Here is an 18,705-nt window from a genome sequence, read left to right on the forward strand (position 1 = left end):
TGTTGACCAGGATGATCTCGATCTCCTGACCTCGTGATCCACCCGCCTCGGCCTCCCAATGTGCTGGGATTACAGGCTTGAGCCACCGCGCCCGGCCAATATTTGCTTTTTAAACATTGCTTTGGCTTTTAAGAAATAGTGGCATTTTAAAAAAAAAGGTTAGCAAAACAAAAACTACTAAAAAGCAAGACATTGCTAAATACCCGCTTACCAAGAATAAGACACATTTTTGCTTTTCCATGCTTTTTCAAAATGCGTTAGTATTAAGTAAAATGATTATGTATTAGAAATATTATTATGAACATCTGATTGTTGGTATACAAGTTCTGATTAAAGAAATGCATATACATAATTTGCATTAAATTCTAGAGAAATATAGACAAGATAACATTTTCTGAAATAATTTCACAAGTTAATTCTTAAGACAATTGTGCTAGATAAGAATCATCCGGGCCGGGTGTGGTGGCTTACACTTGTAATCGCAGCACTTTGGGAGGGCGAGGTGGGTGGATCATGAGGTCAGGAGTTCAAGACCAGCCTGGCCAACATGGAGAAACCCTGTCTCTACTAAAAATACAAAAAGATTAGCTGGGTGTGGTGGCAGACGTCTGTAATCCCAGCTATTTGGGAGGCTGAGGCAGAAGAATCACTTGAACCCGGTAGCGGGAGGTTGCAGTGAGCCGAGATCCCACCACTGCACTCCAGCCTGGGCAACAGAGCGAGACTCCCAAACAAACAAACAAACAAACAATCATCTCGGGAAGGGCCATGAGGGCCGAATAGGAATAGCTCCGGTCTACAGCTCCCAGGAAGACCAATGCAGAAGGCGGGTGATTTCTGAATTTCTAACTGAGGTACCCGGTTCATCTCATTGGGACTGGTTAGGCAGTGGGTTGAACCCATGGAGGATGAGCGGAAGCAGGGTGGGGTAGAGTGGGGTATCGCTTCACCCAGGAAGCGCAAGGAGCCAGGGACCTCTCTCCCCGAGCCAAGGGAAACCATGAGGGAATGTGCTACCCAGCCGGATTAGTATGCTTTCCCAAGGTTTTTGCAATCTGCAGATCAGGAGATTCCCTTGTGTGCCTACACCACCAGGACCCTGGGTTTCAAGCACAAAACTGGGCAGCTGTTTGGGCAGACACTGAGCTAGCTGCAGGAAATTGTTCATACTCCAGTGGTGCCTGGAACCCAACCCCAGTGAGACAGAACCGTTCACTCCCCTGGAAAGGGGGCTGAAGCCAGGGAGCCAAGGGGTCTCGCTTAGTGGGTCCCACTCCCACAGAGTCCAGCAAGCTAAGAACCACTGGCTTGAAGCCTCGTTGCTAGCACATCAGTCTGAAGTTGACCTGGGACAACCGAGCTTGGTGGCGAGCAGGGCGTCTGCCATTACTGAGCCTTTAGTATGTGGTTTTCCCTTGACAGAGCTAAGGAGGTTGGGAGGTCTGGGCTGGGTGTGGCAAAGTAGCTGTGGTCAGACTGCTTCTCTAGGTTCCTCCTCACTGGGCAGGGCATCTCTGAAGGAAAGGTAACAGCCCCAGTCAGGGGCCTACAGACAAAACCCCCATTTCTCTGAGACAGAGAACATGAAGGAAGGGGCGGCTAGTACCATTCTTTCTGAAACTGTTCCAAATAATAGAAAAAGAAGGACTCTTTCCTAACTCATTATATGAGGCCAGCATCATCCTGATCCCAAAACATGTCAGAGACACACACAAAAAAGAAAATTTCAGGCCAGTATCCTTGATGAACATTGATGTGAAATCCTCAATAAAATACTGGCAAACCAAATCCAGCAGCACATCAAAAAGCTTATCCATCATGATGAAGTCAGCTTCATCCCTGGGATGCAAGGCTGGTTCAACATATGCAAATCAATAAACATAAGCCACATAAACAGAACCAATGACAAAAAACCACATGATTATCTCAATAGATGCAGAAGAGGCCTTCAATAAAATTCAACATCCTTTCATGCTAAAAGCTCTAAAAAAAATAGGTATTGATGGAACATATCTCAAAATAATAAGAGCTATTTACCCATAGCCAATATTATACTGAATGTGCAAAAGTTGGAAGCATTCCCTTTGAAAACCTGCACAAGACAAGGATGCCCTCACCATTCCTGTTCAACATAGTATTAGAAGTTCTTGCCAATACTAGAGAAAGAAATAAAGAGCGTAGGAATAGAGAAAGTCAAATTGTCTCTGTCTGCAGAAGATATGATTGTATATTTAGAAAACCCCATCATCTCAGTCCAAAAACTCCTTAAGCTGATAAGCAATTTCAGCAAAGTCTCAGAGCACAAAATCAATGTGCAAAACCCACAAGCATTCCTATGCAACAATAGACAAGCAGAGAGCAAACTCATGAGTGAATTTCCCATTCACAATTGCCATAAAGCGAGTAAAATACCTAGGAATACAACTTATAAGGAATGTGAAGGACCTCTTCGGGGACAGCTATGAACCACTGTTCAGGGAAATACGACAGAATATAAACAAATGGAAAAACATTCCATGCTCATGGATAGGAAGAAATCAATATTGTGAATATGGCCATACTGCTCAAAGTAATTTATACATTCAATGCTATTCCCATCAAGCTACCAGTGACTTTCTTCACAGAACTAGAAAAAGCTACTTTAAATTTCATATGGAAACGAAAAAGAGCCCATATAGCCAAGACAATCCTAAACAAAAAGAACAAGCTGGAGGCATCATGCTACTTGACTTTAAACTATACTACAAGGCTACAGTAACCAAAACAGCATGGTACTGGCACCAAAACAGATATATAGACCAATGGAACAGAAGAGGCCTCAGAAATAACACCACACATCTACAACCATCTGATCTTTAACTACCTGATGATAACAAGCAATGGGGAAAAGATCTCCTATTTAGTAAGTGGTACTGGGAAAACTGGCTAGCCATATGCAGAAAACTGAAACTGGACCCCTTCCTTACACCATATAAAAAAATTAACTCAAGATAGATTAAAGACTTAAATGTAAAACCCAAAACAATAAAAACTCCAGAAGAAAACCTAGGCAATACCATTCAGGATATAGGCATGGGCAAAGATTTCATGATAAAAACACCAAAAGCAATTTCTACAAAAGCCAAAATTGACAAATGGGATCTAATCAAACTAAAGAGCTTCTGCACAGCCAAAGAAACTATCAGCAGAGTGAACAGGCAACCTAGAGAATCAAAGAAATTTTTGTATGCTACCAATCTGACAAAGTTCTAATATCTGGAGTCTATGAAGAACTTAAACAAATGTACAAGAAAAAAACAAATAACCCCATCAAAAAGTGGGCATAGGATATGAACAGACACTTCGCAAAAGAAGACATTTATGCGGCCAACGAATATATGAAATAAAAGCTCATCATCAGTGGTCATTAGAGAAATGCAAAACTAAACAAATGAGATGTCATTTCATGCCAGTTAGAATGGTGATTATTAAAAAGTCAGGAAACAACAGATGTTGGAGAGGGTGTGGAGAAATAAGAACACTTTTAGACTATTGGTGGGAGTATAAATTAGTTCAACCATTGTGGAAGACAGTGTGGTGATTTCTCAAGGATCTATATCAGAAACACCATTTGACCCAGCAATCCCATTACTGGGTATATACCCAAAGAATTATAAAGACACATTCACATGTATGTTTATTGCAGCACTATTTACAATGGAGAAGACTTGGAACCAACCCAAATGCCCACCAATGACAGACTGGATAAAGAAAATGTGGCACATATACACACCATGGAATATTATGCAGCCATAAAAAAGAATGAGTTCATGTCCTTTGCAGGGACATGGATAAAGCTGGAAATAATCATTCTCAGTAAACTAACACAGGAACAGAAAACCATACACTGCATGTTTTCACTCATAAGTGGGAGTTGAACCATGAGAACACATGGACACAGGGAGGGGAACATCACACACTGGGGGCTGTCACGGGGTTGGGGGCAGGGGGAGGAAGAGCATTAGGACAAATAACTAACACATGTGGGGCTTAAAACCTAGATGACGGGTTGATGGGTGCAGCAAACCACCATGGCACTTCTATACCTATGTGACAAACCTGCACATTCTGCACATGTATCCCAGAACTTAAAGTAAAATTAAAAAAAAAAAATCATTTGCCTATGGCTGACATAAAATACTTTATAAATATACAATGTAATGGTTTTCTTCCTTTAATATTAAATGTTATATCAGTAACATATAATATCAATTTTCTGGCTGAAAAAATTAAATGTAATTTTAAAAGAAACTAAATTTCTAATATAAAAGACACAGTCACCCTTCCTTTAATATTTAAGGCACCTATGAAAGTGGCTTTTAAAAATGAACAGCGTTAAAAAAAATGATGCTCACATTTTTTTATTTGCAAGGTATTTTTCCACCTCTTATTTTAGGGTAAACATTTTAAATGATTGCTGTGAAAAACTCGGCACCAGAGACAAAATTAGAACTGCAACATATATCCTTTCCCTGTCTGGATACCTCCCTATGAAACACACAGTCTACAAAGGGGAACTGATGAAACAGGATGGCTAAGTGACAGGTAATTTGGTGCTAAGCCATATCCACAATGACATATTTAAAACCCAATTAGCTCATTGCCAGATTTTCTCTTTTCGCTACATCTTCGTTAACATTTATATGCAGAATATTTGAATTTCTGCCAGTCTATGCAAATTACGAGGTCAACTGGGCAAATTCAGAGAAGTATTATAGTTGCTCTTTCAATGAAAATTGTGAGTGTATAAATCAACCAAATACATGCATCTTGGCACAGAGGAAGAAGCATAGCTTAGAAGTGAAAGCAGGAATAATTCCCAGAGCTTCTGAGGCAAACTATGTTCCCATGAATTGCTGTGAGAATCATCTTCCTTATCCATCAAATAAAGCATCTCAACTCAGAGGCCTCTAAACTTCTTTCCTGCTTTAAAATTATATAGAATTGCATTTAAGCAGTGAAATGGTTAAAATAGCTGTCCTCCTCCATTTTGTGCCTTTGAATATTTTAAATAACGGCGGCTGTGGTCTTCCAATTTCTTTTCCATTTCCCATAGTCCCCATAGACCACCAAGTATACTATACTTCTTTCTCTCAAAAGGCCTCAATCTTATGTCTCTAATTCTGTTTTCACCAATCATCTTAAGTCTTGGTTCCCGGATCTTGCTAACTACCTTGAAAATAAATACACAAATCAAGAAGAAAAGTCTGACTGTTGGAGATTTCTGCTAATAGGAGATTGTTTTTTTCACTGCCTGTCACACTACTTACCTGTTTTGCATCAGTTCTGCCATAAGTTTCAAGATGGGAGTCGTACATGCTGGCTCTCCATACCACCGTTCAATGGCGTTCTGAAGAATGGGAAGATATGTTGGGTATCTTTTATAAAGCCTGTTAAAGAATTTAAGGGTCTAAAGAAATACTGTTCCTAAAATTAGTGCCGCTAAAAAAAAAAATAAAAAAGGAATCCATGTTTTCTATGTTTACACTAATTTGTTCTACATTTATACTATACAATGGCATTTTTTAAATTGCTCTCCCTAAACTGCACAGATATACATACATTCTTGGGGCTGCCAACGATATGCTCTTATTTGTAACATATCCTACATGTTATATTGCTTTGTTCTTAGAATACTGTATAAATAAAATACGTACTTTTAAAGTATCATGTAAGCAGCACATTTAAAGAATCATGCCTAATGTTGTAGGAAAGGAAAATAAATTTAGTTAATGAGGATAAAAAGATATTTGAGTTATTATTATCAGTTTCTTGGGTACTATACTACTAAAAAATATTTTTATTGTGAAATTAAAAAATACGCAAAAGTAGAAGGAACTAGTCATAATAAACCTTATATATGTATCTCTCAGTTTCAAAATTACATTCTTCTTTTTTAAAAAAAGTTGTTGAATTGCTCTTTTTGGTCTCAGTGTAGCTCCAAGGAACATCTGGGATGTTGGCTTGAAGAAAACATTTGGGTAATTATTAATCTACTAAACATCAGTGTCACTAAAGATAGTCCCATGTACACACAAGGAGAAATTTGCTAACATCCTTATTAATACGAAGGAGTATATGCCTCTGATAAGTCTATGCTGAAGACCATCAGAACCTGGAAAACAGACTCAGCTCCACTGGCCCTTTAATCAACACTGGCCATCTCTTTGCCAAGTAGGCACATGAATATAGGACTGAGGTCCCAAACTGTAGCAGAAAAACTCTATGTCACTGCCTTCATTTCTCTTTTCTTTTCCCAATCCTCAAGTCTCTTTCTGATGTTTTCCAGCATACTTGTCTTTTGTTTTTGATCAAAATGCTAAACTGAATCACTTAATGGTGTTTCATTTCGGTGTGGTCTGGGTAGAAATCTTCACAGTCAGATCATCATAATTTTCTTCCCTGTTCTTAGAATAAATTTCAAACTCCTTAGCATGGCATTCAAGGTCCTTTAAGATTTGGTTCTTGCCTACCTCCGGCTTTATCTGTTAGCATTTCTGCTCTATGATTTAGCTTTTCATAACTCCTTGAAAACCCACTAATGCCAGTTGTCTCCATTCCCTTATAAACCACTTCTTCTGTCTAACATATCCCTGTTTTTCAATACCAAGCTCAAGTTTTACCTTCCCTGGGATGTCTTCTCTATTTTATCCAAAGGCATTAGTCTCTTCCTCATCTATGTTCCATGAGCACTCGTGACTGTATCTCTCTTATAACACAGTATGTTAGGGTTGGTGGCTTGTGTTATTTGTCTGCCCCATTAGACAGTGGGTTTCTAAAGAAGAGAGAACTTACTACTTTCCTGCTAATTTCTATTTGAATGTCAGATTTCAATATAGGTGTCAACTATCCCAGGAAGCCTCCTCTGACATCACATGCTCTTGCTCCTACCTCTCCCTAACGGTTTAGAAGTGTCTTCTGCGCATGGTGGTGGAACTCTGTGCTAGCACAATCACAGTACTTGTATATCTCTCCTATTACAACCTTTTTGAGGGCATATACTAAGTTCTTGTTGAATGCATGGCCTGGCATAAAACAGATTTCAATAAATATTCGTTGCTATAAACTTGCAACCTAAACATGAAGTGTAGCTTATGTGATTAGGACTATTTCATTGTGTATTTCACTTTGAAGCTGTAGAAAACAGTTCACATGATGTTCAATGAAAATAAGCCACCTGTAACTTTAAGAGTGGTATGCGGCCGGGCGCGGTGGCTCACGCCTGTAATTCCAGCACTTTGGGAGGCCGAGGCGGGTGGATCATGAGGTCAAGAGATCGAGACCATCCTGGTCAACATGGTGAAACCCCGTCTCTACTAAAACTACAAAAAATTAGCTGGGCATGGTGGCGCATGCCCGTAATCCCAGCTACTCAGGAGGCTGAGGCAGGAGAATTGCTTGAACCCAGGAGGCGGAGGTTGCGGTGAGCCGAGATCGCTCCATTGCACTCCAGCCTGGGTAACAAGAGCGAAACTCCATCTCAAAAAAAAAAAAAAAAAAAAAGAGTGGTATGCTTCCAAAAAGTGCAAAAAGCAGTACTTTCTCCTATTAGACATGCATACCATGTTAAGCCTGCATTTGTATATGCTGAAACTGTTTTCTTATCAATTATTTTCTCAAGCCCTATACTGTAACAAGCAGTGTTTGACACTCTCCAGAGACACCAATAAAAAAAAAATAAATGAATAAAAAGAAGAAGAAATCCCTACCCTCATGGAATTTATATTCTAATAAGACAGAAAGTAAACACAATAAATATACATTAGAAAGTACTACAAAGAAAGCCTGGCCTGGTGGCTCACACCTATAATCCCAGCGCTTTGGGAGGCTGAGGCAGGAGGATCACTCAAGGCCACGGGTTTAAGACCAGCCTGGGCAACATGGTGAAATCCCATCTCTACTAAAAATACAAAAATTAGCCAGGCATGGTGGCACTTGCCTATAATCCCACCTACTGGGGAGGCTGAGGAACGAGAATTGCTTGAACCCTGCAGGCGGAGGTTGCAGTGAGCCATGATTGCACCATTGCACTTCAGCCTAGGTGACAGAGTGACACTAGTCTCAAAAAAGTAGTACTAAAAAGGAAAATAAGGCAGGGAAGGGGGATAAGAAGTGAGTGTATATGTGACACTAAGGTTTCAGTTAGATGAAAATAACAGAAATAAAGTCAGTCCACTTGATTAACTTTATATTGACTTGTCAGACAACTGACTGTTTTGTTTCTATGGATTAGAAAAACTGTTACTTTTGGTAGATGTAGATACCATATGCTATGTACTATGCTAAGGGCTGAGAATCCAGAGTTAAGGAAGATATAACTTTTTTTTTTTGAAACAGAGTCTTGCTCTGTCACCAGGTGGGAATGCAGTGGCATGATCTCGGCTCACTGCAACCTCCGCCTCCCAGGTTCAAGCGATTCTCCTGCCTCAGCCTCCCGACTAGCTGGGACTATACATGTGTGTCACCATGCCCAGGTAATTTTTGTATTTTTAGTACAGATGGAGTTTCACCACGTTGGCAAGGATGGTCTCAATCTCGTGACTTTGAATTCGCCCACCTCAGCCTCCCAAAGTGCTGGGATTACAGGTGTGAGCCACTGTGCTCAGCCAGGAAGATATGGCTTTTAATCTTGGGGAACACATGCTCAAATCAGGGTAGCAGACATAGAATAGGGAGGCTTTGAGTACAGAAATTCTGAAACAGTGCCACTGGAACACAGGTGAGAAAATATTCCAGTAAGGGACCTACTGAGTACAAATTCAGAGATCATTAGTGGGAATGCATTTGGAAGGCTCATGAGAATATGGATTCAACCCAAATCTCAGAACCTAAGAATACCAGAGGCACACACAGATCTCTGCAAGGCATTCTATAATGGCATTAGAACCATGACATTTTTCAGAGCACACAGCATTCACTATGGGATAAGGCCAGGAGATAGAAGGGGATGCTCCTTTTTCTGTGTTGAATCAGAGTGGTGCCAATTCTAATATGCTTCTGACAGAGGTGACTGCCACAGAGAAAATGAGTGATCATTGAAAAGCAGAGTAGAGGTCTACTCAACAGAGAGGTTAAAAGGGCTGCAGAGTTAGAGTGCCAGGCTCAATTACAGGGTGAAACCAGAACCCACTCTAGGAGTTTAATTTTCCAGTGGCCTTGTGTGGACTATGTATATACAAGCAGGAAGAAGAGAACAGGAGCCCTTAGGTAGAAGACGCCCAGATCTAACAGCTTTCATTGAGACTTTCTCAATGAATTTCTAAGGTCCATAACAGATAAATTAAAAATCAAAGGCATTAATGATATGACATTGCCTTATTGGACAGAAAAAATGAAAATGTGAAAAATATCAGGTTTGCTTCTTTACAACATCCATTCATCCGTCCATCCACGCATCCATCCATCCATCCATCCATCCATCCATCCATCCACGCATCCATCCATGCATGCATGCATCCATCCAACCATCCATCCATCCACCCATCCATCCATCCATGCATGCATCCATCCATGCATCCATGCATCCATGCATCCATCCATCCATCCATCCATTCATCCATCCATCCATCAGTTGTTAGTACCAGAAGGCAAGAAAGTTTTCATTAAAAGTGTTAGGAGACAAGGCTTTGGGGATGTGGCTCCAGAATAGAAACAGCCTGCCAGTTCAGAGTTTAAAGGTAATCCATGTATATGTAAACATCTGAACCTTTGTTCACAAAGGGACTGCTGCTGGAAGCCTTTCCTCTCTTGTGTCTGGCAAATGCTTTTCCATCTTGCAAGGCTTAGCTCAACTTTTACTTATTCTGAGAGCCCTTCTCTATCTTGCAAAAAGCACTGCTCTTTTTCTCATACATGCTCATATAGCCCTTTGCATGCATCTTTGTTATAACACACTGACATTTTATTGTTTATTAGTCATGCGTAAATCAACTAGATAGTGGGCTTCTAACGAGTGATCATTTTGTGTTCGCCATGGCAGCACATATACTAAAATTGGAACAATACAGAGAAGATTAGCATGGCTCCTGTGCAAGGATGACATGCAAATTTGTGGTGTTCCATATTTTTTAACAGACAAACAGAAAGCCAAATCATGAGCAAACTCCCATTCACAATTGCTACAAAGAGAATAAGATACCTAGGAATACAACTAACAAAGGACACAAAGGACCTCTTCAAGGAGAACTACAAACCACTGCTCAAGGAAAGAAGAGAGGCCACAAACAGATGGAAAAACATTCCATGCTCATGGTTAGGAAGAATCAATATCATGAAAATGGCCATACTGTCCAAAGTTATTTACAGATTCAATGTTATCCCTATCAAACTATCATTGACCTTCTTCACAGAACTGGAAAGAACCACCTTAAACTTCATATGGAGCCAAAATAGAGCCCACATAGCCAAGACAATCCTGAGCAAAAAGAATAAAGCTGGAGGCATTAAGCTACCTGACTTCAAACTATACTACAAGGCTACAGTAATCAAAACAGCATGGTACTGGTACAAAAACAGAATGGAAAAGAACAGAGGCCTTGGAATTATCGCCACACATCTACAACCATCTGATCTTTGACAAACTGGACAAAAACAAGCAATGGGAAAAGGATTCCCTGTTTAATAAATGGTGTTGGGAAAACTGGCTAGCCATGTGCAGAAAGCTGAGACTGAACCCCTTCCTTAAACCTTATACAAAAATTAACTCAAGATGGATTAAAGATTTAAACATAAGACCTAACAGCATAAAAACCCTAGAAGATAACTTAGGCAATACCAATCAGGGCATAGGCATAGGCAAGGACTTTATGACTAAAACACCAAAAGCAATGGCAACAAAAGCCAAAATTGACAAATGGGATCTAATTAAACTTAAGCTCTTCTGCACAGCAAAAGAAACAATCATTAGAATGAACTGGGAACCAACAGAATGGGAAAAAAGTTTTGCAAGCTACCCATCTGACAAAGGGCTAATATCCAGAATCTACAAAGAACTAAAACAGATTTACAAGAAAAAAACAACCCCATCAAAAGTGGGTGAAAGATATGAACAGACACTTCAAAAGAAGACATTTATGTGGCCAACAAACATGAAAAAATGCTCATAATCACTAGTCATTAGAGAAACACAAATCAAAACCACATTGAGATATCATCTTACACCAGTTAGAATGGCGATCATTAAAAAATCTGGAGACAAAAGATGCAGGAGAGGATTTGGGGAAATAGGAACACTTTTACACTGTTGGTGGGAGTTCAACCACTGTGGAATACAGTGTCGCAATTCCTCAAATATCTAGAAATAGAAATACCATTTGTCCCAGCAATCCCATTACTGCATATATACCCAAAGGATTATAAATTGATCTATTATAAAGACACATGCACACGTATGTTCACTATGGCACTGTTTACAATAGCAAAGACTTGGAAAAAAACCCAAATGCCCATCAATGATAGACTGGATAAAGAAAATGTGGCACAAATACACCATGGAATACTATGCAGCAATAAAAAAGGATGAGTTCATGTCCTTTGCAGGGACATGGATGACTCTGAAAACCATCATTCTCAGCAAACTGACACAAGAACAGAAAACCAAACACTGCATGTTCTCACTCATAAGTGGGTGTTGAACAATGAGAACATGAGAACACATGCTACAGGGAGGGGAACATCACACACTGGGGTCTGTTGGGGGTTGGGGGACTAGAAGAGGGATAGCAGGGGGTGGGGGGATTGGGGAGGGATAACATTAGGAGAAGTACCTAATGTGGGTGACGGGGGGATGGAGGCAACAGACCACCATGGCATGTGCATACCTATGTAACAATCCTGTAAGATCTGCACATGTATCCCAGATCTTAAAGTAAAATTAAAATAAAGAGAGACATCATTTTATTCATTCTTGCATTTCTTTTGCCTGGCACAGAAATGAAATGAAAAAAACAATGCTTGCTGAACAGTGAATTTTCAGCTGTACTTTCCTCTCTATTTCAGTTTGCCCAAAATGATATTGCCAATTACTTTCTTCTTGAAAACAATTCTGATTTTGTTAAGTCAATCAAAACCACTAGTTGCTTTATAATTTAGACCCTTATACCTATGGAATAAGGGTCTACATTCCTGAGACTGATATTCAAGAGTCCCGAACAACCTACATTTCCAACCACGAAATGAGTGGTATCTCTAACAAAATATCTTCACTACTGACTCCCTAAACCTGATGCCTAGGTCAACTGAAAACCGGTGCTCCTTCCTTTTTCCATATGGTCCAATCCTATTTATTTGGTGAGACCCAGGGAAACACCTTCACCTTTCCAGAGACCTTCCTGATTCCCCAGCTAAATGCATTCACTGCCCTGTTTATATGTTTGTTATGGCTCGCAGCACTTTCTATACATTATTATAGCAATTTATGTAAATATCAAACTTTGTTGGGGGTAGGATCTGTATTCCTCATGAACCTAGCCCGGTCCTTAGCCCACTTTGCTGAGTAAGTGAGCAAATGGGATTTCATTGTCTCATTACGTATCAGGGAAAGGAACTAACAACGACTGTATTTACTTGATGACAGCCACTGTACTGGGGCCCTTTACAGAATAACAGAATCATGACACTTCTCACAACACACCTGTGAGTTAGGTATTATTAGTCTTGCTTTATGGCAGGCAAAATTGTGATTCTGAGATGTTTGGTCACTTACCCAAGACCCACTGTTTAAGTGGTGAATCCAGGACTGGAGTCTAAGACTGTGCTATTCCAAAGTTTGTGCTCCTCTACATATCTTGTTATCTTGCCTTGCTGTTGTATAATATGTTTATACACATTAATAAACAGCACTGACTTCCTGTCAGTGAACTCAACCATCAGATTTTAACAAAAGACTGTGTATGAGAAAATAATGTCATACAAATTCCTGAATTATTTTCCCAACTTCCTTCTGGATTTTTGGTACTTCAGTTTAAGTACGATCTAGGAAAAGTTTAAACAAGGTGATTAGATGCACTGCAAGATAAGGTGTTTTCTTAATGTTGCGTTCCCATCACAGGGACAAAGAAGTCAGTCAGTGATCCTCCTTCAATTCTCCAGCCCTGGAAACCATTTATCAAGATGGTTGCTGTGTAGTTTCAGGCAATTTAGTTTTGGAAGGACAGAGTGAAAAGCAATGTAGTTTGTGTAGCAGTTAATGCAGTCAGTGTTTATAGAAATGTTTTTGAATTAAATAGCTAACCACTAAAATAGCATTTTATCAAATAATCGCCATAAATAAAATGCATTTTGACTTTAAGATGACATGTGCTCTTACAGGATGTTTCTTCTGCATGCTAAGGATTGTATAACAAATTAAAGAACACACATTTATGTGGATAAAAGGCAAATAAACTTTCCCCAGCAGTAATGTGGAAATCATCACTGACGGTTTGACATATCAATATTTCAGGAAGAATAAATGACTTTCATATCCATGGCATTTAAAAAATCATACTTATTCATTTTTGCATTACTTGAATACTTTGGAAAGAATCCGTACTTTATCACCTGAAACTGCTTAAAGTATTTCAAAATATTTTAATAAAGCTTTTTGAATTATCAAATAATATAACTTTTAAACAAATTTTACTATTATTATAAATATTTGCTCTTCATCCCTTGCCCAAAGGAAAACTATAAATCTTGTCTCAACTGAATGAACACCATTTATCATATTCATTTTGTTGTCAATACAATTATGAAAAGCCCTTGGCCTTTTCCCAAGGAAGCTGATTTGCTACTGAAACTCAATTATTATAAGCAACGCCAGTACCAAACCACCCCATTTGGCAATCTAACACAGCTTCCGGCATAACTGACACTTCTCTCCGCCCCGACCCTGATAACTTCAACATCTATGGTCAAATGGAGGAGACAAAGGTTTCCAGTTCAAAACAAAACATTAAGTCTCAAGATTTTCCGTTTGCTATTTTCTGCCATCTGCTGGACAAAAGTTTCATTTCAGAAAGGATCCCTCCCACCCTCAAAGGGGCTAAATAAGAAAATGGAAAACAATTAAAAATGTAAATTATAGTATCTTCTCTAAATATTGGGCAGTATTAATTACGGCAGGTAGTTCTTTTTTGACAGTGAGGGGAAGGTTTCTGACCTTGACTCTTGGTTGAAACTGTTGAAGAGAAAAGCATGAAATGTTAATCACTAGATAGCCTAGAGTTGTGAGCTGGTTTCAAGATCACCATCGATATTACAGTGCCCAAAGTAGACTTTTATTATTTTTCAAATAATGAAAATTTTGATTTTGAGAGTTGCTATTTATGTTTAGAGAAAGAAAAGAGTCAAGCTGGGTGCAGTGGAGCTCACCTGCAGTCCCACAGCCCCAGCTAGTCGAGAGGCTGAGGTGGGAGGATCGCTTGAGCCCAGGAGTTTGAGTCTAGCCTGAGCAACATACGAGTCCTTATCTCTTAAAAATTTTACAAAAGGCAGAAATAAATGGGTCCTATATAATTCCAGTTTAACTGTCATCATTAAGAGAATTTTAAGACTTTCCATGTTGAAATTTATAATCTCTATACATATTATATATTGATGTGAAGCATGTACATGATTACTCAATTACATAAAAAGCTGTAACCCTTCTCTGGGTAAATAAATGTTTAAAAATTTTTATAATATGTAGAGTTCTCCCTAAAACATGCCTACATCCCCTGTTAGTTATATTTTTGGCCACGACTGTGGCACAGTAGTTGAAAGTTGCTTTCAAGAAGTTTCTATTGCAATTTAATTTACAGGAAAGTTTGCTAAGAAAGGTTTAAACAAAGCAACTGAGAAACAGTTTAGATTAAAAAGTAAATTAGCTTTGAGATTATATAATTTTTTCATATGCTCTGATGGTTTCATGTATAAAAGACATAAAATCATAATAACGCATATATGACTTGTATACAATACCACTTCCTGTTGGGATCAAAGGTAAGTCATACAATACTATTAGAACAATATTAATGGCCACTTACAACTACCAAAAATGTGTCAGACATTATACAGAGTACACTTTACCTATTTTAATCGGTACAATAAGCCATGATACTGAATTATATCTGTTTTCAAATGAGAAAACCAAGACTCACACAGGTGAAGTGACTTGCCAAGGTTCACAACACAGTAAATGAAGAGCTGGGATTTTAAGCCTCGTCTGTCTATCACCAAAGTCCATGCTCTTTTGACTCTTACATGATAAGGCATTTCTGTGGGGGATGTTTTTTTTTTTTTTCTGTCTGTACTAACCCTTGGCAAAGGTAAATTCAAATTTTACACCAAATGACAAATCTTGACTATTTCCCCCTTTTTATGTCCATTAACTATTTTCATGATAATGAAAAACTGTGGCATGATGAGTTAGGCCTGGAAGAGATAAAATGATCTTCCCAGCTTTGCTAATTGAGATGGAGATGCAAATCTCCCCTCAAAAATGCCAAATGGTAGGATTCATTGATCCCTAAAGATGTTAGCCACATCATCCCTTCAACTCCAACATAAACAATCATTTGGGGGAAGTCATTTTTAAGTATCAATATTTAACTGCACGGAAAAAGTGACCTCTCTGAGCTGGGTCTCCAAATACTGTGCTCAGTTATCTGTACTGCTGCCACTGTGCTGTAATTTTTAGCTGATTACACATTAGTTCATTTAGCTTTGTTTCCTCTTCCCTACTGTGCCATACTATTAAACGAAAGCGAGGGGCCTGGCATCCCTCTGTGCACAGAGCTGGTATTGTCACAGTGTAATAAGGATACATCCAGTCAAACAGCATGGTGTAGCTGGTCTTTGTGTTCAGTGCAAAGGCAATCCCTCGAAGATCTCTTGCCAGCCCGATCAACATACGCTGTCAGTGGGAAAGAGACACAGTAATTGATTTTCACGTTAGCGCAGAGCAGATGGAGTAATAATCAGGCAATAATGACCACATATCTGATTTTGATTCATTAGCTAAAATGTCTCGTTCAGACCTCTTTCTACAGAAAATCACAGGCTCTCTAAACAAACAGACCATCAAATCTGCTGATCAACTCCACTTTGCTTCTTACAAATTTAGCTAAGTCATAATTTCAGTAGCATAGCTAAGCATTTAGATTCTTAATATACTTTGTTTCTGAATAAAGCCAAATCAGAAAAAAAAAGAGATAAGGATTGATAATTACACAAAACAGATATGTATAGGGTCTAGATATCATTTAATAACAGTAAATCTTAGACATCGGCTTGTATGCAATCGCCTCTACAACATAATTTAGAGTCTATCCTAGAAAGGCACTGACATTTAAAAATTCCTAATGAATATCTTTAATAACTTTAGGACAAAATAAAACTGGCCAAGTGACCTACTGGTACTTTGATACACGCAGAATGGCAGTCACATTCCCCACGCGAGGAAGATGTAAGAAAACAAGTTCTATATTTGATGTCCCAAGACTTGAATTTGAATCCCAGCTTTAAGACTTCAGGCAAGACAATTTATCAGGCTCACTTTTGTCATCTATAAAAGGGGCTAATAACACATTTCTCACAGAAGCACTGTGACAAATAAATTTAATAAATGTATGTGAAATGCCTAGCAGAGACTGATACACAGTAAATGTTCCGCAAGTATTTAGTTTTAGAGAAAAAAACCAAAAACTTGACTCTTGAATGGAAGAGATCTGACTTATACTCCGGACTCTTAATTAAGCTGTCCTTAGGTTGATGCTTGGGAAGAGAAAAAGAAAACCCATGAACAGATGCTAGAATGTCAGAACAAAGAGCACAAATAAACATAATTACAAAACAAGGGGGTGGGATAATTGAGATATATAACTGTGACTTCTGAAGATACTGTTTCATTGCAAATACTCAGCTAGAAATGGTCTCTGAACTTTTTTTTTCTACCAGATTTTCTCTTTTCTCACACTTTGGTAATAAATGAAAACCACTTTATGAAGGAGTTTAAATTATTATTAAGCAAACAGCGAATCCTGACCCAAATCTTAATGGCTGATTTAATTCAATTTCAAAGTAGTAAATAATAGTTTAACTCTCAGAAGTATCTGGAATTTCTCATCCTCTCCACTCTTTCTGCCTAAGAGGTGACTCAATATAACTGGATGTTATTTATAGGAATATTCAGTTTCCATACTGTCTAACAGTTCAGAGAATGATGGTTACCTGAATTTCTGAATCTGAAAACTCTGAATTTTTGTTTCTGTTCCTTTAAATGACTTACTCCATTTTTTTTTTTTTTTTCTCAAACTCTCACCAGTTCTCGTTTTTCTGTAACCACCTGGCCTCCTTGTAGTTCCCTCATGTAATCTGCAATTAGTTTTTAAGCATTTTGCCTTCTCATGTAGCCTTTTTTTTTTTTTTTAAACCACCTGGAACCTGTTCCTCTCTTTCTCAGCTTTTCACATTCCTGGAAGTCTCCAGCACAAAATACATCTTCAAAGAAGCCTTCTTCAAACCATTCTATTCTGACTCCTTAGCTTTGCAGTCTTTCTATTAAATTAGGTTTTTTGTTCTATTTTTATTAGGTACACTTACCAGGTTTCAGGCTATGCTTCAAATAATTTTAAGTTTCCACTTACACATGAGATTTCTACCATTTAAGTCTAAATTAGTCAACAAGAACCATGAGTTTTACTTTCTTTGTGTCCAATACAAAAGGCTCTTAAAATATTTTAGATTATCCTCATTATACAAAAGGATTAATTTTTATTTTTTCGCAACTTTTTCCTTCCTTAAAAGTTGTCAAATTAATTGAAGTGGTCTATAGAACTCAAATCTATGGGCTTTTTTTTTTTTAGGTGGCAAAATGTGGCTATGAAATTATATCAATGTTTCATTCTAGAAAATGTTACTACAGAGAAAGCATATAATAACTAAACGTATGCTTTAAATGAGTTCAACTGAACAGAAAAATGCAGTGTTAATGTGAGTAAGAAATAGATTTCTTATGCTCAAACAATATCTTTTATCTCAAAGCAGCAGAGAATACTGTAATAATCGACATGGTTACACAAACAACACTAAAGAGAGTGTTTTCTCAATAGCCAAAACATATGCAGCCCTGATATGAAAAAGAAAAGGCTGCTAACTAGGAGCTCAACCAGCCTGCTAAGTAATTTGAGAGTGAGAGGTGAGATCTTATTGAATTTGAGGAAAGGAGGAGCTACTGTTTACCATCTCATTTAAAACAGTGCAAACAGTTTTATTTTAAAAGTTGCCTTTCTCCTACAGTTGGTCAACACAAGATTGATCTGAAGAGTGGGAGGCTCTTGTATGTTTAGTGAGGCTGTTTTGGGGAGTGGGATAGGTCTAGGGATCTAACCCTATGGATTCCTCTCTGGATAGTTAGGGAGAAACTGCTGAGTTCTTCAGACTGCTGCACGGTGAACAGTTGTCTGTGTGCCAAGCGTGAGACGAATAGGCTGGGAAGCAGCTGAAACGAGGCTCCTTCCACCCTGACCCCCAAAACAGGGTTTCTAATGGAAAGTCTGACAGACCCTTTACTGTAGTGGCACTACTGGGGGCAGCTATAATATTATCCTCATAATTCTACTATATAATAACAACAAAGAAAAAGAAGGTGAAGGGTCATTGTGCTTTGTCTTTAGAATTAAGATGGCTGTCTTCATCCTTACAGCA

At 38.5% G+C, this 18,705-nt stretch overlaps 1 protein-coding gene and 1 non-coding gene across 5 annotated transcripts in view; one reads left to right on the top strand and one right to left on the bottom strand.

Annotated features, from left to right (window-relative positions):
• RANBP17 (RAN binding protein 17) overlaps nt 1-18,705 on the bottom strand; it is a 392,711-nt gene that overhangs the window by 79,824 nt on the left and 294,182 nt on the right. For all 4 annotated transcript variants that reach the window (XR_001830698.2, XM_017547691.2, XM_017547690.2 and 1 more), the window contains 2 exons: nt 15,825-15,913; nt 5,310-5,417 (listed from right to left, as the gene is read on the bottom strand). Coding sequence is in view for 3 of the 4 variants with exons in the window: in XM_017547691.2 (XP_017403180.1) it covers nt 5,310-5,417; nt 15,825-15,913 (197 nt within the window). In the remaining variant the exon portion in view is untranslated. The remainder of the gene's footprint in view (nt 1-5,309; nt 5,418-15,824; nt 15,914-18,705) is intronic.
• On the top strand, nt 10,003-10,107 carry LOC119474002. Its single transcript, XR_005203284.1, has one exon. It is a non-coding gene; the product is annotated as a U6 spliceosomal RNA (small nuclear RNA).

The sequence above is a fragment of the Cebus imitator genome, unplaced genomic scaffold (assembly GCF_001604975.1).
Source record: "Cebus imitator isolate Cc_AM_T3 unplaced genomic scaffold, Cebus_imitator-1.0 Scaffold200, whole genome shotgun sequence".
NCBI lineage: Eukaryota > Metazoa > Chordata > Mammalia > Primates > Cebidae > Cebus > Cebus imitator.